This window comes from Crinia signifera, chromosome 4 (genome assembly GCF_055691185.1).
Source record: "Crinia signifera chromosome 4, ASM5569118v1, whole genome shotgun sequence".
Taxonomy (NCBI): domain Eukaryota; kingdom Metazoa; phylum Chordata; class Amphibia; order Anura; family Myobatrachidae; genus Crinia; species Crinia signifera.
In genome coordinates, this window is record NC_139220.1 from 256,585,763 (window position 1) to 256,610,480 (window position 24,718).

The 24,718-nt window shown below is 42.8% G+C and overlaps 1 protein-coding gene across 2 annotated transcripts in view; it reads left to right on the forward strand.

Moving 5' to 3' along the window:
• LRRK1 (leucine rich repeat kinase 1) overlaps positions 1-24,718 on the forward strand; it is a 103,126-nt gene that overhangs the window by 37,904 nt on the left and 40,504 nt on the right. For both annotated transcript variants that reach the window (XM_083184283.1, XM_083184284.1), the window contains 6 exons: positions 2,504-2,646; positions 11,288-11,514; positions 11,604-11,728; positions 17,305-17,468; positions 17,959-18,096; positions 24,520-24,632. In XM_083184283.1, coding sequence (XP_083040409.1) covers positions 2,504-2,646; positions 11,288-11,514; positions 11,604-11,728; positions 17,305-17,468; positions 17,959-18,096; positions 24,520-24,632 — 910 coding nt within the window. The remainder of the gene's footprint in view (positions 1-2,503; positions 2,647-11,287; positions 11,515-11,603; positions 11,729-17,304; positions 17,469-17,958; positions 18,097-24,519; positions 24,633-24,718) is intronic.

Sequence of the window (24,718 nt, forward strand, 5' to 3'; positions counted from 1 at the left end):
TATTACAATGACATAAATAATTTGAATTGGTCCAGCAACTGCAACCCAGGGCCCCCCTGCAAGTTCTCCGAGACATCCCTGGGTGTCACGGCACACAGTTTGGGAACCACTGCTATAGGTACTCTGTGTTGCAGTGCTGTCCACTGTAACTCTGCACCACAACATATAAACGGAGAGAAGTGGCGAAGTTGCTCGTAACAGCCCTGTCGTGTCATAGACTGTGCTAGATACATGAAGCTGATTGGCTGTAATGGAGAACTTCTCTACTTTATCTCTCTCCCAGGCTTGACACATCTCCCATTTACAGTGATATTATTGTGGGGGCATTCTGCAATGTGTGGCATCATTCTAGGAAGGCCTAATAAGGCTAGGGCCAGTTTCATCCAGGCCACATACTATACCAGGGTATTGGTCAAAGGGTTGACACTATGAAGGTCGACACACATTACGTTGACCACTTACGGTCGACAGGGCTTAGGCTGACCGGGTGGGAAGGTTGCCAGTCAAAAGGACAATGTGAGTTGGTAGGTTATGAAAAACCGCCTGCTGAAAAAACTCATGTCGACCTTTTGACTGTTGGCCTTCCCATTGTCGAACTAATGCTTGTGTCGACCTTAGCCATGTTGACCTATTTCATGTGTCGATCTAAGCCCTGTATGCCTTAATAGTGTAGACCTAGCGAAGTATCCCCTATACCATGTGTGTGTGTGTATATCTGAATAACAATTGCAGAAGTACAAACATTTCTTCATTTAAATGGGGAAGCCCCTGTAACATCTTTAGGGACTTTCACACAAAAGGCTGGATCAGGAATCCCATGCTAGGCATTAGTAATGGATTAATGCTGATTACCGTATTTGTATTAAAATCCATGGCAGTTTTTACCTATGAGCCACAGGGCTGCAGCCCCCCAGGTAAAATCCACCACTGTGGTGAAGCCAGATGCAGTCTGTGAGACTGCACTGGCTGCACTGTGACTGGCAGTGACTTCCTATTGGAAGTCCGACTTGCCAGTCACCAAGTTAGTCCCATTGGGAGGTGTTCCTCCCTCTGGGATGCCTCTCTATGCGTGGCAGCCCATAAAATACAGAGTCTGCACATGCACAGTACCTACGTAAAGACAAGGAAGAGCAGCGGCAGCTTTTGAGGTGCCGGCATCACAGCCAGCGACAGCCCCCCTCCTACCATAAAGTATGAGCCCCCACTGATTAAAAAACTTGTTGGGAGATTTAAAAAAATAAAATTGTAAAATTTTGGCCTCTTGTGTTTTCTTAATGTCATTGGACCCGCTGTCCAGGAAACATTTGATAAATACTGTAGTCCTGAAAATCAATAGCTTATTAGTGAAATATGCAGCAATGAGGAATGTTCATTTCCTGAGGTGTATTGAGCATTGTCACAAGCTGGATGTGATATGGCGGTCCGACGGGCGATGCCAACGGTCAGTATCCGACTGCCGGTGCTCCGACAGGGGGGCAAAAACAAAGAAGCCCCTTGCAGGCTTGTTGCACTCGCCACGCTGCGTTCTGTTCTCCCTCTGTTGGGGTCGTGGACCCCCACAATGGAGAATTGCCCCTGTCAGTTGGGATCCCCCCTGTCGGAGCACCGGCAGTCGGAGCACCGGCATAGGCTTCAACAGCAAAAGCTGGCGATTCCTTCCGCAGCGCTGTTACTGCGGAGGGGGGACAGAGCATACAGAAATGCGGTAAAAACCATGATAACGGGGTTTTTACCGCATTTGTGCTTAGAGAATCCCACCCCCCCCTGTCCTTTACCGCTCATGTAACTGTACAGTACTTCCACTGATGTGTATTGTACTAAAGCCTTACGAATGCCCCTTTCCGACCGCACAAAAAAAAGGGTATTTTGCCGATTTTTAACAGTTTTGAAACGGTAATCTGTGCGGTCTGAGTGGTGCAAAGTGATTTTACCGTTTCCAAAAAAAAACGGTTTTGCGGTGTGAAAGCAGCATAAGATATTTTATAAGTATTTACCCCTCATATAGGGCCTTATTCTAGTTCACTCTTTCTGACAAAATCCTTCTTAAATGGACAAAACCATGTGCACTGCAGGGGGGGCAGATGTAAAATGTGCAGAGAGAATTAGATTTGGGTAAGTTATTTTGTTTCTGTGCAGGGTAAATATGACTGCTTTATTTTTACACTGCAATATAGATCTCACTTTGAAGTAAAACCCTACCCAAATCTAATTCTCTCTGCACAAGTAACATCTGCCCCACCTGCAGTGCACATGGTTTTGTCCATCTAAGAAGGATTTTGTCAGAGTGAACTAGAATAAGGCCCATAGTGCAGAATAAACTCTGTAGCACATTTTATATATATACATGTTAATATATGTGTCGCATAACAACGCGTAGGTGTTTGATTATGGCTGCAGCGTGATAAGTTCTGAGATTTCCTGCGTCCTCTTTGATACATGTGTACACCTTAAGGGAAGATTGCTGCTGATATACAAATAACTCTGTTCTGGTTCCTTATGTCAGGGCATGAAGACATCGCAGAGTTCTTGCTGCAGAACGGAGCTGGTTTCTGTTCCTACATATTGCTGGACAGCCCAGACCTGACCAAGAAACTGCTGAGGAAGAGAAGTCTTGCTGACAGCATGGTAAATTGGGACCAGACACCGGTAAGCTTTCTGGGTAAAACCGAGCATTTATTATCGCTTATTATTTCTGCTGTTTAGTGTGTTGGAGATAAAAAATGGTTTTTACATTTTTAAATAATGCTAAAGTATTACTTAGTTGAAATTAAAGTCTTTAACCCCTTCCCGACATTTGACGTACATTTACGTCATGGCCGGGATGTACTTCCCGACACATGGCATAAATGTACGTCATGACTTTAAACTGTCCAGAGGGACGATGTCTGCTGTCCCTGACAGCAGACATGTCCCTGCATGCCCAGGGGGGGCTGCGATGCCGCCCCCCCGTCGGCGATCGCTGTGATTGGCTGTTCAGTGTGAACAGCCATTCACAGCGTTTTCCTGTGTTACCAGCGAATCAGACGCTCGGTAACACAGGTGTCAATCACCGCCGGGCGTCAGGGGGCATGAGGGGGTCATCGGTGACGACGACACCTCACCCCACCTGCCCCCAAGGCTGTGATTGGTCCGTGGGACCCACGGACCAATCACAGCCAAGGCGCGACATTTAAACTAACGGTGACTGCGCTGCAGACGCCATTCCGGTCTGGAATTGCGTGCAGAGCGGTCACCGTGCCTATCTGCCGTGATACTGACCTGATCCTTGCAAATACTTACCTGATCCTTGCAAATACCTTACCTGATCACCTGATCACTGCTTGTAGCGTGCTGGATGCTTCCTGGATCTGACTTCTTGTGACTTCCTGCTGCTGCTGCAGTGTGATAGAGAGATAGAGAGTGATAGAGAGATAGTGATAGAGAGTGCTATATTTTGTGTCTGCTACCCCCCCTTTTTGGGGCTGCAGGTTTTTTTTTTATATATATAACTGTCAGTGCTGCTGCTGCAGTGTCATAGAGTGATAGATAGTGATAGAGAGTGCTATATTTTGTGTCTGCTACCCCCCCTTTTTGGGGCTGCAGGGTTTTTTTTTATATATATAACTGTCAGTGCTGCTGCTGCAGTGTCATAGAGTGATAGATAGTGAGAGATAGAGAGATAGAGAGAGATAGTGACAGAGTGATAGAGAGTGCTATATTTTGTGTCTGCTACCCCCCCTTTTGTGCTAATCAGTATATCTGTGCTGATCAGCAACTTTTTGGGGGTGCAGGTTTTTTTTTTATATATATACCTGCCAGTTGCACTGTCAGTTGCACCAAAGGTTGTGCACCTGCTGCCCCTCACTGGTAATCAGTGTCGCATCACTGATCACCTTTTTTTTTTTTTTTTTTGAGCGTGCTGTGGGGTCTTTTTTTAATTTTTTTTGATCAAATTCCTGTTGCCTTTGAGCGCTGTTCAGTGACGGACGTTACTGACCAACATCTGTGCTCAATTTTTGGCGCAGGACCTTTTTTTTTTTTCTGCACTACATACACACTACACACTACATACTACATTGAAATAAAGTTTGTACCCCCCCTACACTATACACGTGTTGAAACATTTCACTACCAGAAACACAAAAATAAAAATGGCATCCCAAATGTCATCCCAAATGTCATCCCAAATGTCATCCCAGTCATCCAGAAGAATGTATTCAGCGGAGGAGGCATATGCCATGCTTGCCTCTGACTCTGACACAGCCAGTGAGGCAAGCGGGGAATTTGAAGGATTCATCTTAAGCTCCTCTTCCTCCTCTAGTGATGAGGGACCCCCTCAAAGACACCCCATAGAGCAGCTGAGACCCCCCCCCCCAATAATTGATCTCGTATGGACCCCACCACCAGACAATTTTGAGCCCCAGGTTCCTGAGTTTTTGGCCATCCCAGGAATCCAATTTGATTCCACAGGTCTCAGAGAAATTGACTTTTTCAAATTATTTTTCTCTGATGATTTTATAAATTTAATGGTGGACCAAACTAATTTATATGCCCAGCAGTTTATTGCTCAAAACCCCACGTCATCATTTGCTAGGTGGACCCCTGTAGATGCAGTAGAGATGATGACGTTTTGGGGTCTGGTGTTTCATATGGGCATAGTAAAAAAGCCAGAAATTAGGCAATATTGGAGTACAGATGTTCTGTACAGCACCCCACTTTACCGTATGGCCATGACCCGGAATCGTTTTGAGTTAATCCTTAAATTTTTGCATTACAACGATAATGCACAGTGCCCACCCAGAGATGATCCCACCTTTGACCGGCTATTCAAAGTCAGGCCGGTCATTGATCATTTCAGTGCCAAATTTGAAGAGATGTACATCCCAGATAAATTCATTTGCATAGACGAGTCCCTTATACATTTTAAAGGAAGGGTTAAATTCCGCCAGTACCTTCCCAGTAAGAGGGCAAGGTATGGCATAAAAATGTATAAGCTGTGTGAAAGCACCTCAGGGTACACCCACAGGTTTAGGGTATATGAAGGGAAGGATTCAAGAATTGAACCGCCAGAATGCCCCCCCTCCCTCGTAGGTGTTAGTGGAAAAATTGTCTGGGATTTAGTGCACCCCTTCCTGGATAAAGGTTATCACCTCTATGTGGATAACTTTTACACCAGTATCCCCCTGTTTAAGGCCCTTGGTTCAAGAGGTACAGCAGCTTGCGGTACTGTGCTCAAGAACCAAAGAGGCCTCCCAAAAACGCACATTGCCCAAGTAATGAGAAGGGGTGAAAGCAGGGGAATATGCACCGAAAATATGTTGTTGGTCAAATATAAGGACAAGAGGGATGTCCTTATACTGACAACAATTCACGGAGACAGTACCACCTCCGTCCCTGTACGAGGTACCAGTACCCACACCTCAAAACCTAATTGTATCCTGGATTACAATAGGTACATGGGCGGAGTGGATCTTTCAGATCAGGTACTGAAGCCGTACAGTGCCCTGCGGAAAACAAAAATCTGGTACAAGAAGCTGGCCGTGTATATCATCCAGATGGCACTGTATAACGCTTACGTGCTATTCCGTTCTACCAGCCAGAGGGGGACATTTATGCACTTTCAAGAGGAAGTCATAAAGGGCCTAATATTTGGGAACCAGCAGGCAGAGGGCCCCAGTACTTCTAGTACTGGCCCCGTATTGTACCAGGGCAGCATTTTCCTGATGAAATCCCCTCCACTGGAAAAAAGGGCAGGACACAAAAAAGGTGCAAAGTTTGCTATAAAAAGGGAATAAGAAAGCAAACTATTTTCCAGTGTGACACTTGCCCCGACAAACCCGGCCTATGTATAAAGGAGTGTTTTAAAATATACATAGTTACATAGTTACATAGTAGGTAAGGTTGAAAAAAGACTTGCGTCCATCTAGTTCAACCTGGTATAGATATCCATTGCTGATTTGGTAGGTTCTGGTATTTTACAGACAAATTATATTTCTTATTTGTACCCATGGATGTTTTTCTCCAGTAAATGATTGTCCAACTTTGCCTTGAACGCATTTAATGAGCCAGCCGTTACCACCTCTCTGGGAAGAGAGTTCCAGAGTTTGACTGTTCTGACCGTAAAGAAATTCTTTATACCACACATCTATGGATTTTTAGGTTCATCATTTCACCGTGCTTCGGGGGTCTTGCTAATGCCACATAGCACCCACCATTCATTCCACCAGAATCTGAGCCGCAAAATCCAAAAATCACTCCTTCCCTTCTGAGTCCTGCCATGCACCCAACTGGTATTTTTTGGTCACATGTGAGGCATTGCCGTACTCGGGAGAAATTGGGGCACAGATTTTGGGGTGCTTTTTCTCCTTCATACCTTATGAAAATGAAAAATTTTGAGCCAGAACTGCATTTTTGTGTAAAAAAATGTAATTTTTCATTTTCACTGCCCAGTTGTATCAAAATTGGTGAAACCCCTGGGGGTTTGAAATGTACACTATACCCCTAGATGAATTCCCTGAGGGGTGTAGTTTGCAAAATGGGGTCACTTGTGGGGGGGTTCCACTGTATTGGTGCTTCGGGGGTCTTGCTAATGCGACATAGCACCCACCAAAATTCCACCAGAATCTGAGCTGCAAAATCCAAATATCACTCCTTCCCTTCTGAGTCCTGCCATTTTTTGGTCACACATGAAGCATTGCCGTACTCGGGAGAAATTGGGGCACAGATTTTGGGGTGCTTTTTCTCCTTCATACCTTATGAAAATGAAAAATTTTGAGCCAGAACTGCATTTTTGTGTAAAAAAATGTAATTTTTCATTTTCACTGCCCAGTTGTATCAAAATTGGTGAAACCCCTGGGGGTTTGAAATGTACACTATACCCCTAGATGAATTCCCTGAGGGGTGTAGTTTGCAAAATGGGGTCACTTGTGGGGGGGTTCCACTGTATTGGTGCTTCGGGGGTCTTGCTAATGCGACATAGCACCCACCAAAATTCCACCAGAATCTGAGCTGCAAAATCCAAATATCACTCCTTCCCTTCTGAGTCCTGCCATTTTTTGGTCACACATGAAGCATTGCCGTACTCAGGAGAAATTGGGGCACAGATTTTGGGGTGCTTTTTCTCCTTCATACCTTCTGAAAATGAAAAATTTTGAGCCAGAACTGCATTTTTGTGTAAAAAATTTAATTTTTCATTTTCACTGCCCAGTTGTATCAAAATTGGTGAAACCCCTGGGGGTTTGAAATGTACATTATACCCCTAGATGAATTCCCAGAGGGGTGTAGTTTGCAAAATGGGGTCACTTGTGGGGGGCTTCCACTGTATTGGTGCTTCGGGGGTCTTGCTAATGCGACATAGCACCCACCAACATTCCACCAGAATCTGAGCTGCAAAATCCAAAAATCACTCCTTCCCTTCTGAGTCCTGCCATGCACCCAACTGGTATTTTTTGGTCACATGTGAGGCATTGCCATACTCGGGAGAAATTGGGGCACAGATTTTGGGGTGCTTTGTCTCCTTCATTCCTTGTGAAAATGAAAAATTTTGAGCCAGAACTGCATTTTTGTGTAAAAAAATGTAATTTTTCAGTTGCACAGCCCAGTTGTATCAAAATTGGTGAAACCCCTGGGGGTTTGAAATGTACAATATACCCCTAGATGAATTCCCTGAGGGGTGTAGTTTGCAAAATGGGGTCACTTGTGGGGGGGTTCCACTGTATTGGTGCTTCGGGGGTCTTGCTAATGCGACATAGCACCCACCAACATTCCACCAGAATCTGAGCTGCAAAATCCAAAAATCACTCCTTCCCTTCTGAGTCCTGCCATGCAACCAACTGGTATTTTTTGGTCACATGTGAGGCATTGCCATACTCGGGAGAAATTGGGGCACAGATTTTGGGGGGCTTTTTCTCCTTCATTCCTTGTTAAAATGACAAATTTGGAGCCAGAACTGCATTTTTGTGTAAAAAAATTTAATTTTTCATTTTCACTGCCCAGTTGTATCAAAATTGGTGAAACCCCTGGGGGTTTGAAATGTACACTATACCCCTAGATGAATTCCCTGAGGGGTGTAGTTTGCAAAATGGGGTCACTTGTGGGGGGGTTCCACTGTATTGGTGCTTTGGGGGTCTTGCTAATGTGACATAGCACCCACCAACATTCCACCACCAAAAATCACTCCTTCCCTTCTGAGTCCTGCCATGCACCCAACTGGTATTTTTTGGTCACATATGAGGCATTGCCATACTCAGGAGAAATTGGGGCACAGATTTTGGGGTGCTTTCTCCTTCATACCTTATGAAAATGAAAAATTTTGAGCCAGAACTGCATTTTTGTGTAAAAAAATGTAATTTTTCATTTTCACTGCCCAGTTGTATCAAAATTGGTGAAACCCCTGGGGGTTTGAAATGTACACTATACCCCTAGATGAATTCCCTGAGGGGTGTAGTTTGCAAAATGGGGTCACTTGTGGGGGGGTTCCACTGTATTGGTGCTTTGGGGGTCTTGCTAATGCGACATAGCACCCACCAACATTCCACCAGAATCTGTGCTGCAAAATCCAAATATCACTCCTTCCCTTCTGAGTCCTGCCATGCACCCAACTGGTATTTTTTGGTCACATGTGAGGCATTGCCATACTCGGGAGAAATTGGGGCACAGATTTTGGGGTGCTTTGTCACCTTCATTCCTTGTGAAAATGAAAAATTTTGAGCCAGAACTGCATTTTTGTGTAAAAAAATGTAATTTTTCATTTTCACTGCCCAGTTGTATCAAAATTGGTGAAACCCCTGGGGGTTTGAAATGTACACTATACCCCTAGATGAATTCCCTGAGGGGTGTAGTTTGCAAAATGGGGTCACTTGTGGGGGGGTTCCACTGTATTGGTGCTTCGGGGGTCTTGCTAATGCGACATAGGACCCACCAACATTCCACCAGAATCTGAGCTGCAAAATTTAAAAATCACTCCTTCCCTTCTGAGTCCTGCCATGCACCCAACTGGTATTTTTTGGTCACATATGAGGCATTGCCATACTCGGGAGAAATTGGGGCACAGATTTTGGGGTGCTTTGTCACCTTCATTCCTTGTGAAAATGACAAATTTGGAGCCAGAACTGCATTTTTGTGTAAAAAAATGTAATTTTTCATTTTCACTGCCCAGTTGTATCAAAATTGGTGAAACCCCTGGGGGTTTGAAATGTACACTATACCCCTAGATGAATTCCCTGAGGGGTGTAGTTTGCAAAATGGGGTCACTTGTGGGGGGGTTCCTAACTTTTAGCATCTTATGGTGCCTAGAAACCTACATGGTGCCTAAAAAATAATCTCATAAAAAGGAGGCTCCAAAATCAAGTAGGTGCTCCTTCTATTATGAAGCCTGTGGTTTGGTCAACGTGCACACTAGGGCCACATATAGGATATTTATGAAAACAAAAGAATTGGGGGAATCAATTTTTAGTCACATTTCTCTAGTAAAATGTACTGTGTTCCTTAGAAAAATGTATTAAAATTGCAAATCTGCAAAAAAAATGAAATTTTGAAATTTCACCTACACTTTGTTTTAATTCCTGTGAAACACCTAAAGGGTTAACAAACTTCCAAAATGCTGTTTTGAATACTGTGAGGGGTGCAGTTTTTGAAATGGCATCATTTATGGGGGTGTCTCACATACAAGTCCCTCAGTCACATCAGAACTGAACTGGTCCCTAAAAAAATCAGTGTTTGAAATTTTCTTGAAAATTTGAAAATTTGCTATTCATATTGTAAGCCTCCTAGTGTCCAAAAAAATTAAAAGGAAGTTGAAATAATGATGGAAACATAAAGTAGACATATGGTCTATGTTAGTTATTAACTATTTTGAGTGGTATGATTATTTGTCTCACAAGCAGAAAATTTAACATTTTGCAAATTGCTAAATTTTCCATTTTTTTCCGACATTTTGGTATTTTTCACAAAAAAACACAGACTGTATCGATGAAAATTTACCACTAACTTGAAGTACAATGTGTCACGAGAAAACATTCTCAAAATCACTGGGATAAGTAAAAGCAAAAAAAAGTTATCCCCACTTAAGTGATACATGTCAGATTTGAAAAAAAGGGCTCTGTCAGGAAGGCAAAAACATGCTGTGTCAGGAAGGGGTTAAAGGAGATATAATATAATATTATTGCCATATTGTTTGACATACTGTTTTCCTTTTGTTTTTAAATCCAAGACCAATTGATTTTGCTTTTCTGGGCATCTTCTAGAATTTTTCTGTCTTTTACCCCCAGCCCGTATTTATAGCATTGATTGTCCTCACTACAGTAAATCTTGTTGCACTTCTATGTTTAGACTGTGGTGTTGAGATTTCCCAATGTACTGTAACAAGCAGAACTGTCACAATGTGCCTGCTTACAGTGGACTTATGCAGAACAAGGCTCTTAATAATAATCTCCAACATTTAGCAATGCTGATGTCAGTAGAACAGATGCCATTGTATTGTATAAATTGCTCTATTGTGAAAAGAAGACTAAAAATATAAAAACAAATCCAATCTCGTTTGAAAATTCAGTAGAATTTGCATTTGTGTAGTAGTTTATAAATTATATAATAAATATTTCACATACTGTCAATTAGTTTCACAGAAAAGTAAAATGATATGATTTTATTCTTTTATTTATGATGTTTTTTATTTGCTTTCTTAAAGTAATAAAAAAAACATTTAAAATGAAGCTTTTCTGCATCAATGATTAATACCCCTTTCACACTGCACTTGTTAAACGGTATATTGCCGTTTTTTTTGCCATTTTAAAACGTTTAAGGCTGCAGTGGGAAAGTGCCAGAGTTTATTTACCGGTTAATGATAACCGGTATTTCAAAACATTTAAAAAGCAGAGTCCTACATTTCAGAGCCATTTTTTATGCAGTGAGACTGGCTCTGAAACGGTATTTAGTAAAATCAACAGACTACAGACCTGGGATAGGCTGTCCCCTGCATTCTGCCTTGAAACATGTTCAGGGGATTAAACGGGTTGACTGGTATTTAAAATTTTAATCTACTGCAATGTGAAGGCTCAGACCCGTTTTAAATGCCGTTTCAAAATACCGTTTTTTAAAATGTTTAGGCAGTGTGAAAGTGGTATTAATGTTTTGAGAGTAACAACATTTGCATAAACGTTACAGCATTTATTTAATTGTGGAATGGGAATTAAGAGTGTTTTACATTTTTTGTGTTGAATTCTAGTTCCAGAAAATAATACAAGTTTTGTACTCTCACCCGTGCTGCTTAATGACACAGTGATCTTACTGTATGTGTGATCTCTTCTTGCAGATTGTCTGTGTACAGTGGTCCAGCCTCCATTTACCATGGATAGATCTTGATTGGTTTATAGACATTTCTAGCCAGATAAGAGAGCTGGACATCTCCTCTAACTGCCTTACCTCCCTCCCGTCCGTCATTCCATGGGGACTTCTCAACCTGCAAAAGCTTAATCTGAGTAATAACCAGCTCTGTGACCTGCCCAGTGTGCAAAGCTCTGATGAAATCATCTGCTCTAGGTACGTTAGTCAGTGGTTATGGTGGAGATGACCGTTCTCAGCTGTGTGGCTATTCTGCACTGAGACACATTTCTCATGTTTGTCCTTAGATTGGCTGAGGTTGATATCTCTAGTAACAAGCTGACATGTCTTCCGCCTGGATTCCTCCACCTGAGTCGACTCCAGAAACTCTCTGCAGCCAATAACTACTTGGCGAATCTGTTTATAGAAGATGGTACGTGCCACCTTTGTGTTGTGTTCCCATTACACCTCAGTCTGCCTTTTATAGAGCTATATTTTTCAGATTGGGGGTGCACCTTTAAAAAACTGGAATGTATTATCTTGTATGCGCCCTACTAGAACTCACCCTAAAGGCGGTTTCATAGGCTCCAGCTGACGGCGAAACCCGGCATGGCCAAGAAGCAGTGCCGTACACAGGAGTTTACAATGGTCGGGGTGGCCACAGACTGGCAGCTGTCCATTCCAGTGGTGACATCCGGCTGCAACCAGGCGGCCGGGCCGTGACCGCCCCGTGTGAATGGACACAATCATGTCCATTATTAACTACTGTGTACGGCACGGCTTTTGTCCGTGTGGTGTTTTGCTGCCCGGCGTCAGCCGGAGCATGTGAAACTGCCCTATAGCTTTTAGGTTTTGGCTTATGGGGCACACATGGGACAGTTTATGCCCCATTTTTAAGCGATCTGACTAGGTGACTGTTTCCATTCAAAGTCCAAAGTTCCGTTTAAATATAAGAACATACTATGAAACTCTTCCAGCAGGTGCTGGACTATCAAAATATTAAATTAGAATGAATTGCAATCTTTTTGTGTATGAGTCCCAATGCTTTATGTACTAAAAAAATGACCAAACCATATTTTTAGGGGGTTACTTAACGCCTCATTCATCTACTTTACCAGTGTCATCACTATGATACATCGGAAACATACAATGGGTCATAAAGGGTTAATCACAATACAATATGAGACTGCACGGATTCATGTAATATGTGACACTTGTACTTCTGTGTGAACCTGAGTCTGAGAGAGATGGCTAATTAGCTGTGATAACTTATTTTTGCATCTTTTTCCATTACCTGCTATATCACAGCTGTTTAATTGCTCGCATGCAATAATTCTCCATAGGATCTATTGCAAATTTCTCTTCACCGAACTCTGAGCAGGAGAGAAGTAGGCTAAAAACCCTATTTTGGTGTAGAAATGGAGGAACTTGGTTCAGAACACCTTGTCCACCTCTCTTAATGTCTAATTAGGCACTTTAATGTTTTTAAGTAGCCAATTATAAAATGTCAGTTTTGGGGTGAAAAGTGCAAAGTGATGAAAATGGTGGTTGCTGCAATATTGAGTGATTTATGAGTGGAACAAGTGTTTTTAGGCTTGCGGTTGGAGTAATTGGTTGTTTTTGCAAGATTTTTGAAAGTGCCTTTAAATAGCCCAAATATACACTACTGTTCAAAAGTTTGGAGTCACTTAGAAATGTCCTTATTTTTGATTGAAAAGCACTGTTTTTATCAATTAATATAACATTCAATTAATCAGAAATAGACTCTATACATTGTTAATGTGCTAAATGAATATACTAGCTGCAAACATCTGTTTTTTAAAGGAATATCTACATACTGTAGATGTATAGAGGCCCATTTCCAGCAACCATCACTTTGGTGTTCTAATGGTACATTGTGTTTGCTTATCGCGTTACCCTTGTTGAATTATGTTAGCACAGCTGAAAATGGGTTTGCTCATTAGAGAAGCTATAAAACTGGCCTTCCTTTGATTTAGTTGAGTATCTGGAGCATCACAATTGTGGGTTTGATTATACTCTCAAAATGACCAGAAAGAGAACTTTTCATGTGAAGCTCCACAGCCTATTATTTTTCTTTAAAATGAAGGCTATTCCATGAGAGAAATTGACAAGAAACTGAACATTTCCTACAATGGTGTGTGCTACTCTCTTCAGAGAACAGCACAAACAGGCTCTAACCAGAGTAGAAAGAGAAGTGAGTGGCCCCGGTGCACAACTGAGCAAGAAGACAAGTACATTAGTACTGAGAAATAGATGCCTCTCAGATCCTCAACTGGCAGCTTCATTAAATGGTACCTGCAAAATGACTCTGTCAATGTTTACAGTGAAGAGGCGACTCCAGGATGCCGGCCTTCTAGGCAGAGTGGCAAAGAAAAAGCCATATCTGAGGCTGGCCAATAAAAGGAAAAGATTAATTTGGGCAAAAGAACACAGACATTGGACAGACATTGGACCGATTTGTATCAGGTAAAAGGAATTTTATCTGCCTGTAATGGAGTGGCCAGTGCAGTCACCAAATGTCAACCCCATTGAGCTGTTGTGGGAGCAGCTTGACCGTATGGTAGGCAGGAAGTGCTCATCACGCTAATCCAACCTGTGGGAGGTGCTTCAGGAAGCATGGGGTGACATTTCTTCAGATTACCAGCTAGAATGCCAAAGGTCTGCAATGCTGTAATTGCTGCAAAAGGAGCTTTCTTTGACTAAAGCAGAGTTTGAAAGATAAAATTATTATTATTACAAATAAAAATCATTATTTCTAACATTGCCAATGTCTTGACTATGGGGGATATTCAATCTCCGGCGAGCACCTCCCATCGGGGAGATGCCCGCCGGGTCCTATTCAATGCTGTCTTCCCCGACAGCATTGAGCAGGGTATCTCGGCAGAACGAGCCCGACATCACTAGCTGTTGGGCTCGTTCTGCCGAGAACAGCCGGGAAGTGACGAGCTGCCGGCTGCAGCTCGCCTCTTCCCGGCCGCAACTCGCGGCCACGCCCCCTTTTCGCTCCCCAGCAGGCGGGACATTGAATCCTGCCTGCATGTTCTCGGTCGAGCTGACCGAGAACGGGACTGGGTCACGGCGGTCGAGCAAGCTCGACTGCCGTGACCCTGACATTGAATACCCCCCTTAATGTTCTATAATTTTGCAACTTATTTGAAAAATAGAAGTCGGTTTTCTTGTAAAGCACAAAATTGTCTTGGTGACCCCAAACTTTTGAAGGGTAGTGTATATATTTGGACTCCTTTTCGTGTATCCCAAATTTTATTAGAGCATTTATTTTACACAAAAAATTATGTTTTTTTTTTTTTTTATGCATAATGCAGCCATTTACCTTGTTGTAAGTTCCCAATTATTTTTATTATGTCCTCCAATAAACTTATCTATTTTCACCTGCACCTTTCCCTGTTTAACACATTGCATGTCACCCATTTTCACCATTTTCTAATTGGATAGATCGAAAATGGGAGCGTGCATACCCACGGTGTTTTTTAGGCGATTGGTGTGATAACTTTACAGAGATCGTGGATCACGTTATCACAGCTAATTGTATACCCCCTGAATCCTATATACGAAGCACAACAGAACTTGGCATGTAAAAAAGCCACAGCTGCTTAATGTGAACTATTTGAATACAGATTAAGGGGGAAATTCAGTCCCGGGTCACGACTGTCGGGCTGGCCCCACAGCTGTGAACCTGTCCCATTTTTGGCTGGCTCGATGTAGGATTGAATGTCCCAAATGCCTAAAAGGGGGTGTGGGCACACGATACAGCCGTGGATCATTGAGCTGCGTCTGGGAGCTCGACAATCCACGGCCGTTCTCAGCAGAATCGGCCCGACTGCTTCTAAGGTCGGGCCCGTTCTGCCGGGATCCCTGTTCAACGCTGTTGGGAAAGACCGCATTAAATAGGGCCCCACCGCTATTTCCCCTGTCGGGAATAGTGGCGAGAGATTGAATACCCCCCTTAGACTCTGTCGCACACAAGTATGTATGTGTAACATTTCAAATCTATCAGTGCAGTCTCATAACGCTGTTTTGTCACATCACATTGGGTCAGATTCTCTAAACTTCAAAAGTGATAAAAAGGAGAGTGATAAGCAGCCAGCCAATCAGCTCCTACCTGCCATGTCACAGATTGTGTTTGAAAAATGTCAGACAGGAGCTGATTGGCTGGCTGTTCATCACTCTCCATTTAATCACTTTTGAAGCTTAGAGAATCTGTCTCATTGTGACTAAATGCGTATAGTGGTTCTTCTCTAATTCATCATCAAATTCTTTACTGTAGGTCTTGGACTACGGCATACATTTATGCTGACTTTTCACTGCAGCACTCTTAAAAAGTATAGTATTACCCCCTGACACCAATGCAGGTGCTGAGGTCATTCCTGCATCAGGACTTTATTGGGATCTGATACGAGTTACAAAGCAGAGAATGCAGTCATTTCTGTAGCTGACATCTCTGCCCCCTTATACGAATGCGACATCCCACACTGCATTTCCACCCATTATAGAATCATCTCCTGTATAACATGGCAGAATGAGACAGAGGAATGAAAGAGAACGATAGTGATATTTAGTAAAATATAAAAAATCCAGTTATTTTAATGTATAGTGAAATCTCCGTAATATACAATCGTTCATATGCTAACATAACTATTATTGCAAATGTTTAGTGTGGTCTTTAGATGTTTAGTCCAATGTTTTATTCAAATTAGTCAGAGTTTATCATTTTTATACATACCAGATTTATTTTTTATTATTTATTAACCGGTTGTTATATAGCGCAGAAAATTCCGTTGCACTTTACAAAAAGAAACAAACTTGGTAGTTACAGACAATAAAAACTGTAGGAGGGCCCTGCTCGTAAGCTTACAGTATAATAGGCATTCGTACACAAGGATAGGTTTTTCTCTATTGCATAATGGTCGACCAGATTGCAAAGTTTCTTGTGGGGCTGTATTATACAGTGACCAAGCAATGTTGGCCTTGGTTCAGGAACATGGGAAAGTAATACCCCTTTCACACCAGCCCGAATTCCCGGGTTGGTCTCTGGAACAACCCTGGACTAGTGCTGGTGTGAAAATGGTCTAGGGCCAAAATCCAGGGACTGATGCCCAAGGATTTCAACCCTGCTAGCTACTAGGGTTGGTCCAGGGACCTTCCAAGGTTACTAGCTGGTATGAAAGGTGCAGGGATATATCCCTCCTTCCTAAATTGCCTCTGCTGATGCTGATTGGCAATGCAGGGCAACTTCCTGTTGTGGATTTCCAGAGATGCTTAGAGGCATCACACAGTGTGCTGGAAGACCCCAGCAATGCTATTTAACCCCTGAAAGCCTGCAATGTCTGCAGTGGCACTCGCACAGCATACCGGATAAATTTGCTTGAAGAGGTGAGATTTCAGAGACAGGTGAAAGGCTTGGAGACTAGAGGAGACTTTTATTGACCATGGGAGGGCATTCCACAGAGTGGGAACATCCTGATGAAAGTCCTTCATTTGTGAATGGAAGCGAATAATGAGGATAGACTTAGATCTTTTGAGGAAATAATTGAGATAAACAAAGAGATATATGTTGGTGTAGTTTGGTTTATGGCCTTGTGGGTAAGTGAAAGTATTTTATATAGAATACATTAGAATACAGGTAACCAATGGAGGGACTGGTAGAGCAGTTTTGCAGACAATGAATGTCTGGTTTTAGTTGCCAGGCTCATGATGGATTGTAGTGGCGACAGTCTGTATTGGGGAAGACCAGTACGGGGACTATTGCAATAATCAATGTGGAAGATAAGAGCATGGGTTAGAGTTTTAGCAGTGTCTTGTGTAAGGTATGGGCTTATTTTGGATATACGATTTTAGATGCACTTAGCATGATGTTGAGACCTATTGAAAGTGGGGAATAAACAAACAGTTCAGAGTCAAGGAAGACATGTAAGCAATGAGCTTATACCACGCTGCCTGTTTACAAAAGAAAAGTGTGCACTTTTTCAGGCATTAACTGGATTGGTCTGCGAAGGCTGCAGGAGCTGGATGTGTCCGATAACAAAATCCCTGAGCTGCCCTCCTCTATCCTCCATTGCTTCAAATCCCTGAGGCGTTTGAATGTCTCGTGCAATAAGCTGAAAACGTTCCCAGAGCCATGGGCCTGCCCTCTGGTAAGTGCCATTGGTAGCTTTAGGACATTTGCATTTTGTGACATTGTGACTTTACATATTTATTTATTTACTAACAGTTTCTTATATACATATTTATTTATTTACTAACAGATTCTTATATAGCACACACATATTCTGCATCGCTTTACAGAGAATATTCACATCAGTCCCTGACCCAATCTATATTCCCTACCACATGTACACACACACAGACATTCTAGAGTTAATTTTGTTGAGAGGCAATTAACCTAACAGTATATTTTTGGAATGTGAGAAGAAACCGGAGTACCCAACGGAAACCCACGCAATATACAAACTCTGCACAGTTAGGGCCATGGTGAGACTCAAACCCCTGACCTCAGTGCTGTGAGGCAGTAATGCTACCCATTACATTGTCCGTGCTGGATGCCCCTAATGCTGGACGTTTCCAAATTAAATTCATTGATATAATCATTTGTTTTGTGCACCCACCATTTGGCTTCTGTTTCAGAAATATTGCAAAGCTTCTAAGAATTGTATTGAAATGGTCCCAGAAAACCTGGCTCTTTTCTGGAGAAATCACCTGGTGGAAGTGGACTTGTCAGATAATGCCGTGAGAGATGTCCCGAAGGATGTGTTTCAACTGGAGGTAACAGACTGCTATTCACCATGCAGTAGGACTGTAGCGATTTTACAGTCCACAATGATGGATTGCATTCCTTCCCTGACATGGAGTATATGTAACAGTCTGCCAAATGCAGGTAGTCGCAAGTGGTTCAGCAGCTAAATTTGTGTCTGAGTATAACCACTAAATTCCCTATATGTTTAACACATTTTACTGTACATTTAAACCATCCATTATATAGTGGTAGTTACAGTATCCAGGTTTATCGCTTAATAATGTGACATGTTTATATGTGTGGGGTACACAAGGTTAGTGTTCTAAAATACACACGACTGAATGTAATAGCCTCCAGGTTCGAAGGACGCGTGGGATTCCATCCGAACTCAGAGGTTTTTGGCCTTGTGGGTAAGTTAAAGTATTTTATATAGAATACATTAGAATACAGGTAACCTGGTAGAGCGGTTTTGCAGACAATGAAGGTCTGGTTATAAAGAGTTGTCAGGCAGCTGCTTTCATGATGGATTGTAGTGGTGAGAGTCTGTATTGGGGAAGACCAGTACGGGGACTATTGCAATGATCAATGCGGAAGATATGAGCATGAATTAGAGTTTTAGCAGTCTCTTGTGTAAGATATGGGAGTATTTTAGATATACTTTTGCAGATGCATTTAGCATGTTGAATTATCAAAAGTGGTAAACAGTTGGAATAGCTAAAAAAAGGAGAGCATTCAAAATGTTTAAACAATATGGGACACCCAAATCATTTGCAGCTTATAAAGAATGTAAAAATACAATCAAGATGGCTAAATTAGAGACTGAATGTAAAATAGCCACAGATAGCAAATCTAATCCCCAAAAATTCTTCAGTTATATAAATGGGAAACGGTTAAGGAAGGAAAATATCGGCCCACTAAAAAATAAGCAGGGTACCTTGGTAATAGAAGGAAAAGAGAAAGCGGAATTATTCAATGAATTTGCGGAATCTTCAGAAGATCTCCCACAGATTAAATGCTCGGCTCTTGATTACTCCCAAACTGTATGTTTGAGTGAGGAAATAGTCAAAAATAGATTACAGAACCTAAATAGTAACAAATCTCCTGGCCCGCACAAAATACACCCTAGGATACTAAAATAATTGAGTTCTGTCATAGCACTACCATTGTATCTGATATTCGGGGAATCAATGAACTCCGGGACAGTACCAAGGGACTGGTGCATAGCGTAGTACCAATATGGAAGAAAGGTAGCAAAACTAACCCTAAAAATTATAGACCGGTCAGCTTTACATCCATTGTGGGGAAAATATTAGAAGGAATAATAAGAGATAGTATCCAAAATTCAGAGTCGTAACTAGATGTTTAAGGGCCCCATAGCAAAATTTTGGAAAGGGCCCCCCTGACGCTTTTACTACAATGCCCCTTATGGATGAAGGAAGCGAGAGACAAAGAGGGGGTCAGGAGAAAAACAGATAAAAACAGAGTGAGGAGCAAGAGGAAGAGAGAGAAAGGGGTGGTCAGGGGCATCATGGAAAAAAGAGTGTGTAACAGTGTGTCAGGGTGTGACAGTGGGCGGTATTCAATGTGAATACCTGCGAGGTGCAGCGAATCCTTTTTTGGATTCGCTGAACATTCGCCACGTTCCGGAGCCGGCGGGCTCCGGTATTCAACGAGTCAGGGGCAGCGAGCCCCTGACTGGCGAATATGAGCTCCTGCGGCGATTGCCGCAGGGAGCCTGAGGACGGTGCCAGGCAGAGAGATGGTAGTCTCTCTGCCTAGCCCAGACCTTTGTGGGGGGTTAGGTGGGCTCCCCGGGTGCCAGGCAGCACAGGCTGCCCCCCCGGGGGTGCCAGCAGGGGAGCGTATATTCACTACACACGATCGTAATGATCGTGCAGTGAATATATGAATATGTAATGAGCGGCTCGGCTCCGGCGCCCCCTGCTGGATGCTGTGTAAAAAAAAAAAAAAAAAAAAAAATATTATTTTTAAAATTAAATATATATTCATGTGCTTACAGCACATGAATAAAAATAGCATGCCCCTCCTCAGAATAAAATTCCTGATTTTTTTACACCAAATTTTTTTACACCAATTTTTACACCAAATTTTTTTACAACAAAACACTTTATTTTAAAAGTTCACATTCCACTTCGCCATAAAAAGATAGCGATTGCTACTCGGTGAATCATGGCGAAAAAAACCTTGAAATGTATTCGCCATGTGGTCATTGAATAGGGTGATTCACCGTTTTTGTCAGAAATTCGCCAAACAGCACAAATTCGCCATAAAAACCTGGCGAATCAGGCTCATTGAATACCGCCCACTGTGTCAGTGAGAACATAGACAGACAGATGATGGATGGGGAGGGCTTGGCTGATGAGGGGTCAAATATGCAGACAGTGTGCCATATGGGGGCATAGATGGGGTGACTGACGGATAGACAGACAAAACACCATATGGTGGGACAAAGACAGACATACGGACAGGCATGACCCCCATAATGGGGCATAAATGGAAAGACCAATAGGGGGGGGGGGCAGGCATAAATGGATGGAGGGGCACAGACAGATGGAGGAAAGTGGGGCATAGGCGGATGGATAGAGCAGCATATGAGGGCACAGACTGAAAGTTGGGTATGGGGGGACAGGTGGACAATGGTTATAATCGGATGGAGCAACTTATGGGAAGACAGACTGACAGACAGATGGGGGGGGCATAGAGAGGGGACAGGGAACCATAATGGGGGTACAGATGGATGGGGGGGAGCAATATCGACAGATGGGCATGCAGGGGTGTGACAGACTAAAGTGTGTGTGTGTCTCTGTGTGTTTGTGGTGATGAGTGGTAGGATGGGGTTTGCTTACCATCACTGGGTCTGTTGTCTTCAGGGGCAGGCAGGCTCTGGACAGCGGCACCTCCTCCCTCCCCTCCACGGAGCACAGCAGCGTCCTCCCTCCATGGGCCAGAGCAGGGCAGGATCCGTTGCCGGCCAGCAGCAGCACCTCCTCCCTCCACTCCACGGAGTGTCTCCAGAGCAGGGACCAGTCAGCAGCAGCAGCGGCACCTCCTCCCTCCCCTCCACGGAGCATAGCAACATCCTCCCTCCATGGGGCAAAGCGGATCCAGGGCAGGATCCGTTGCCGGCCAGCAGAAGCACCTCCTCCCTCCACTCCACGGAGTGTCTCCGACCAGGGCAGGGTCCGGTCAGCAGCAGCAGTGGCACCTCCACCCTTCCCTCCATGGAGCGTCTTAAGGGGCAGGTTCCGGAGTCTCCGACCACCCACAGCAGCACCTTCTTCCTCCCTGTGGCAGCTCCTTCCTCCCCTCCACGTTCATTATAGTTGACCTTTGGGGCAGCCGCAGCAGCAGTGTGCAGCACCTGCCTGCCTCCCTCCCGCTCAGGGAACCTGCACACAGTGGCACTATTATGTGAAGAAATAAATGTAAAAGGGTGCAGGGGATTGCCTGCTTGGTACTCGGGCCCCCCAAAGCCCCCGGGCCCCATAGCAGCTGCATCCCCTGCACCCTCTATAGTTACGCCACTGCCAAAATTTCTTAGAACAGGAGAAAGTGACAAGTAAGGCTCAGCATGGGTTTGTCAAAAATAGATCATGTCAGACTAATTTAATAAGCTTCTATGAGGAATTCAGTAGGGGGCTGGACTTAGGGAAATCTGTTGATGTAATACTGCTTGAATTCGCTAAAGCTTTTGACACGGTGCCACGTAAAAGGTTATTAATGAAACTAGGTAATTTAGGGTAAAGGGATAAAATTTGCAATTGGATTAAAAACTGGTTGCACAAATTGGGACAGAGAGTGGTGGTAAATGGCATACATTCCAGCTGGGATAAGGTCCAAAGTGGAGTCCCGCAAGGTTCAATATTGGGACCCACCTTGTTTAATATATTAATAATATTGAAAGTGACATAGGGGTTTATTCTAGTTCATTCTTTCTGACAAAATCCTTCTTAGATGGACAAAACCATGTGCACTTCAGGGGGGCAGATGTTACATGTGCAGAGAGAATTAGATTTGGGTGAGTTTTTTTGTTTCTGTGCAGGGAAAATACTGACTGCATGATTTTATACTGTAATATAGATCTCACTTTGAAGAAAAACCCCATCCAAATCTAATTCTCTCTGCACAAGTTACATCTGCCCCACCCGCAGTGCACATGGTTTTGTCCATCTAAGAAGGATTTTGTCAGAAAGAATAAACTAGAATAACCCCCATAGTGAGTAAAATTGCAATATTTGCGGATGACACGAAATTGAGTAAGGAAATTAACTCAGGAGAGGATGTGGAAACACTACAAAGTGACTTAAATAAAGTGGAAAGGTGGGCGGAAAGGTGGAAAATGCCGTTTAACATTGAAAAAAAACATAAAGTAATTCATTATGGGAACAAAAATGAACAAGCTACTTATAGGTTAAATGGAGTTATTATAGGGAATTCTGCTGTAGAGAAGGACTTGGGGGTCTTCATAGATGAAACATTGGGTAATAGTGTATACTGCTCAAGTGCAGCAGCAAAAGCAAACTGGACACTGGCATGGATTAAAAGGGGAATGGATTCAAGAGATGCCAATGTGATAGTGCCTTTTTACAAGGCATTGGTGAGACCACACTTGGAGTATTGTGCTCAGTTCTGGGCACCACAGGACATAAATGAATTGGAACAGGTACAGAGAAGGGCGACTAAAGGTGGCCATACATCAGAAAGATATTGTACCCAATCATACAATCTCAGTTGATTGTAAGATGGATTGTATGCAGATTGTGTGCACATCTTGTGTACACAATCATACAATCAATCAGCAGATGGATTGTATGACTGATTGTAAGATGGATTGTATGCAGATTGTGTGCACATCTTGTGTACACAATCATACAGCAGATGGATTGTATGACTGATTGTATGATGGATTGTATGCAGATTGTGTGTCCAAAAACCACCAAGGACTGCCGGGGATTTCAAGGGAAATTGTACACAATCATGAGCGCAATCGATCTTAAGATCGATCTTTCTGATGTATGGCCAGCTTAAGCTAGTAAAAGGTCTTGAATCACTAGAATACAAAGATAGGCTAACCAGGCTGAATATGTTTTCACTGGAGAAACAGAGGTTGAGAGGAGATATGATTAGTAAATTCAAATACAGGATTGGGAATCATATGGAACTGGGAGATGATTTGTTCACTAACAGACTTAGGACACGCGGGCATGTACTGAGGCTCAAGGAAAATAAATTCCGTACAGAATTAGAAGAGGATTCTTCACAATTAGAGCAGTAAAATTCTGGAACTCATTGTCAGTGGGGGTGGTTACAGCAACTACTGTTAATGAATTTAAATCAAAACTGGATGCATTTTTGGCCACTAAGGGAATCCTATAGATATGACTTAAGGTGCCCATACACGTTACAATTATTGTATACAATATCGCTTCTCATCACATCTCGGTTTTTTGCGATGAGCTGAGATCTAGTACAAAAAGTATGTGAAGCACATACTTTTTGTACTAGATCTCATCTCACCTCATCGCAAAACTGAGATGCGATATTGTTTACAATAATTGTAATGTGTATGGGCACCTTTACTCAAGTCAGTAGTTACAAGTTAGGTAGGAGCATACCAATTCATTTCAGATCTTATCAATCTTGTCCTTGAAGTAGGCAGTAATATCTTGAACATTGATAGTGGCTGGTGGGTCAGGTGAAGAAGGGTTGAGAAGTAATTTAAATGTATTAAAAATGCATTTGGGGTTTAAGGCTTGAGCAGTGATAAAAGTTTGGAAATATGTTTGTTTGGCAGTGCCCAGGGCATTACGATGATAGTGGTAGATAGTCTTATGTGTGAGTAAGTCCTTTGGCGTATGAGACGTTCGCCACTGATATTAAATTTTGTAATAAATTGCAATGTGGTAGAATATATTTTTGGTGTGTGCAGTCTATTTGTATTGCAAAGGTTTACATAAAATCCCAAAAAGTAAGTGTTTGCGTGAATGACCAATTGCATTTGGCATAGGCAAACATTAGCCGTTGTGTAACTGAATCCTTTCAACGAATGCTTTCTCAATAGCCAGAGAGCCTCAGGTTAACAAAGCCTGTCCTACAAATTTCTTACAACATTTTATTGTAAAATTTGCAACCATTGGCTGACAAGCATGCTGGTATTTACAGTTTCGGAACACTGGCAAAAGCCACAAGTTGTAAGTTATCCTACAGATTTCGTTTTTGTTTTGTAGTACTTCGCAATCACCACAAGGTGGGGATCTTGGTGAATTATTGGCTGTCAATGTAGAATAGGTCTCAAATTAGTAATAAGATATACAGTAAGTTGAGATGATCTGAACAACTCTATGTTGAAAGATGAAAAGGTTAATCGTTCCCTGAGGCATGGAAGTAATTTCCTCCAAAAATGTTAATCACTGTTTCAACATGCTTCTCAGGTTTTGCAGTATTTGAAGCTTTCTGGAAACCAGCTGACTTCATTGCCGCCCCCTGACACTTGGAACTGCAAGCACCTCAAATGTTTGGATTTATCCAAAAACCAGCTGGGGAGGTCAGTATTTATGGTTTAAGTCCACTTTTACATACTATTATGTATAGATCTCCAGTTTAACATAGCTCTCCATTTTACCATACCTG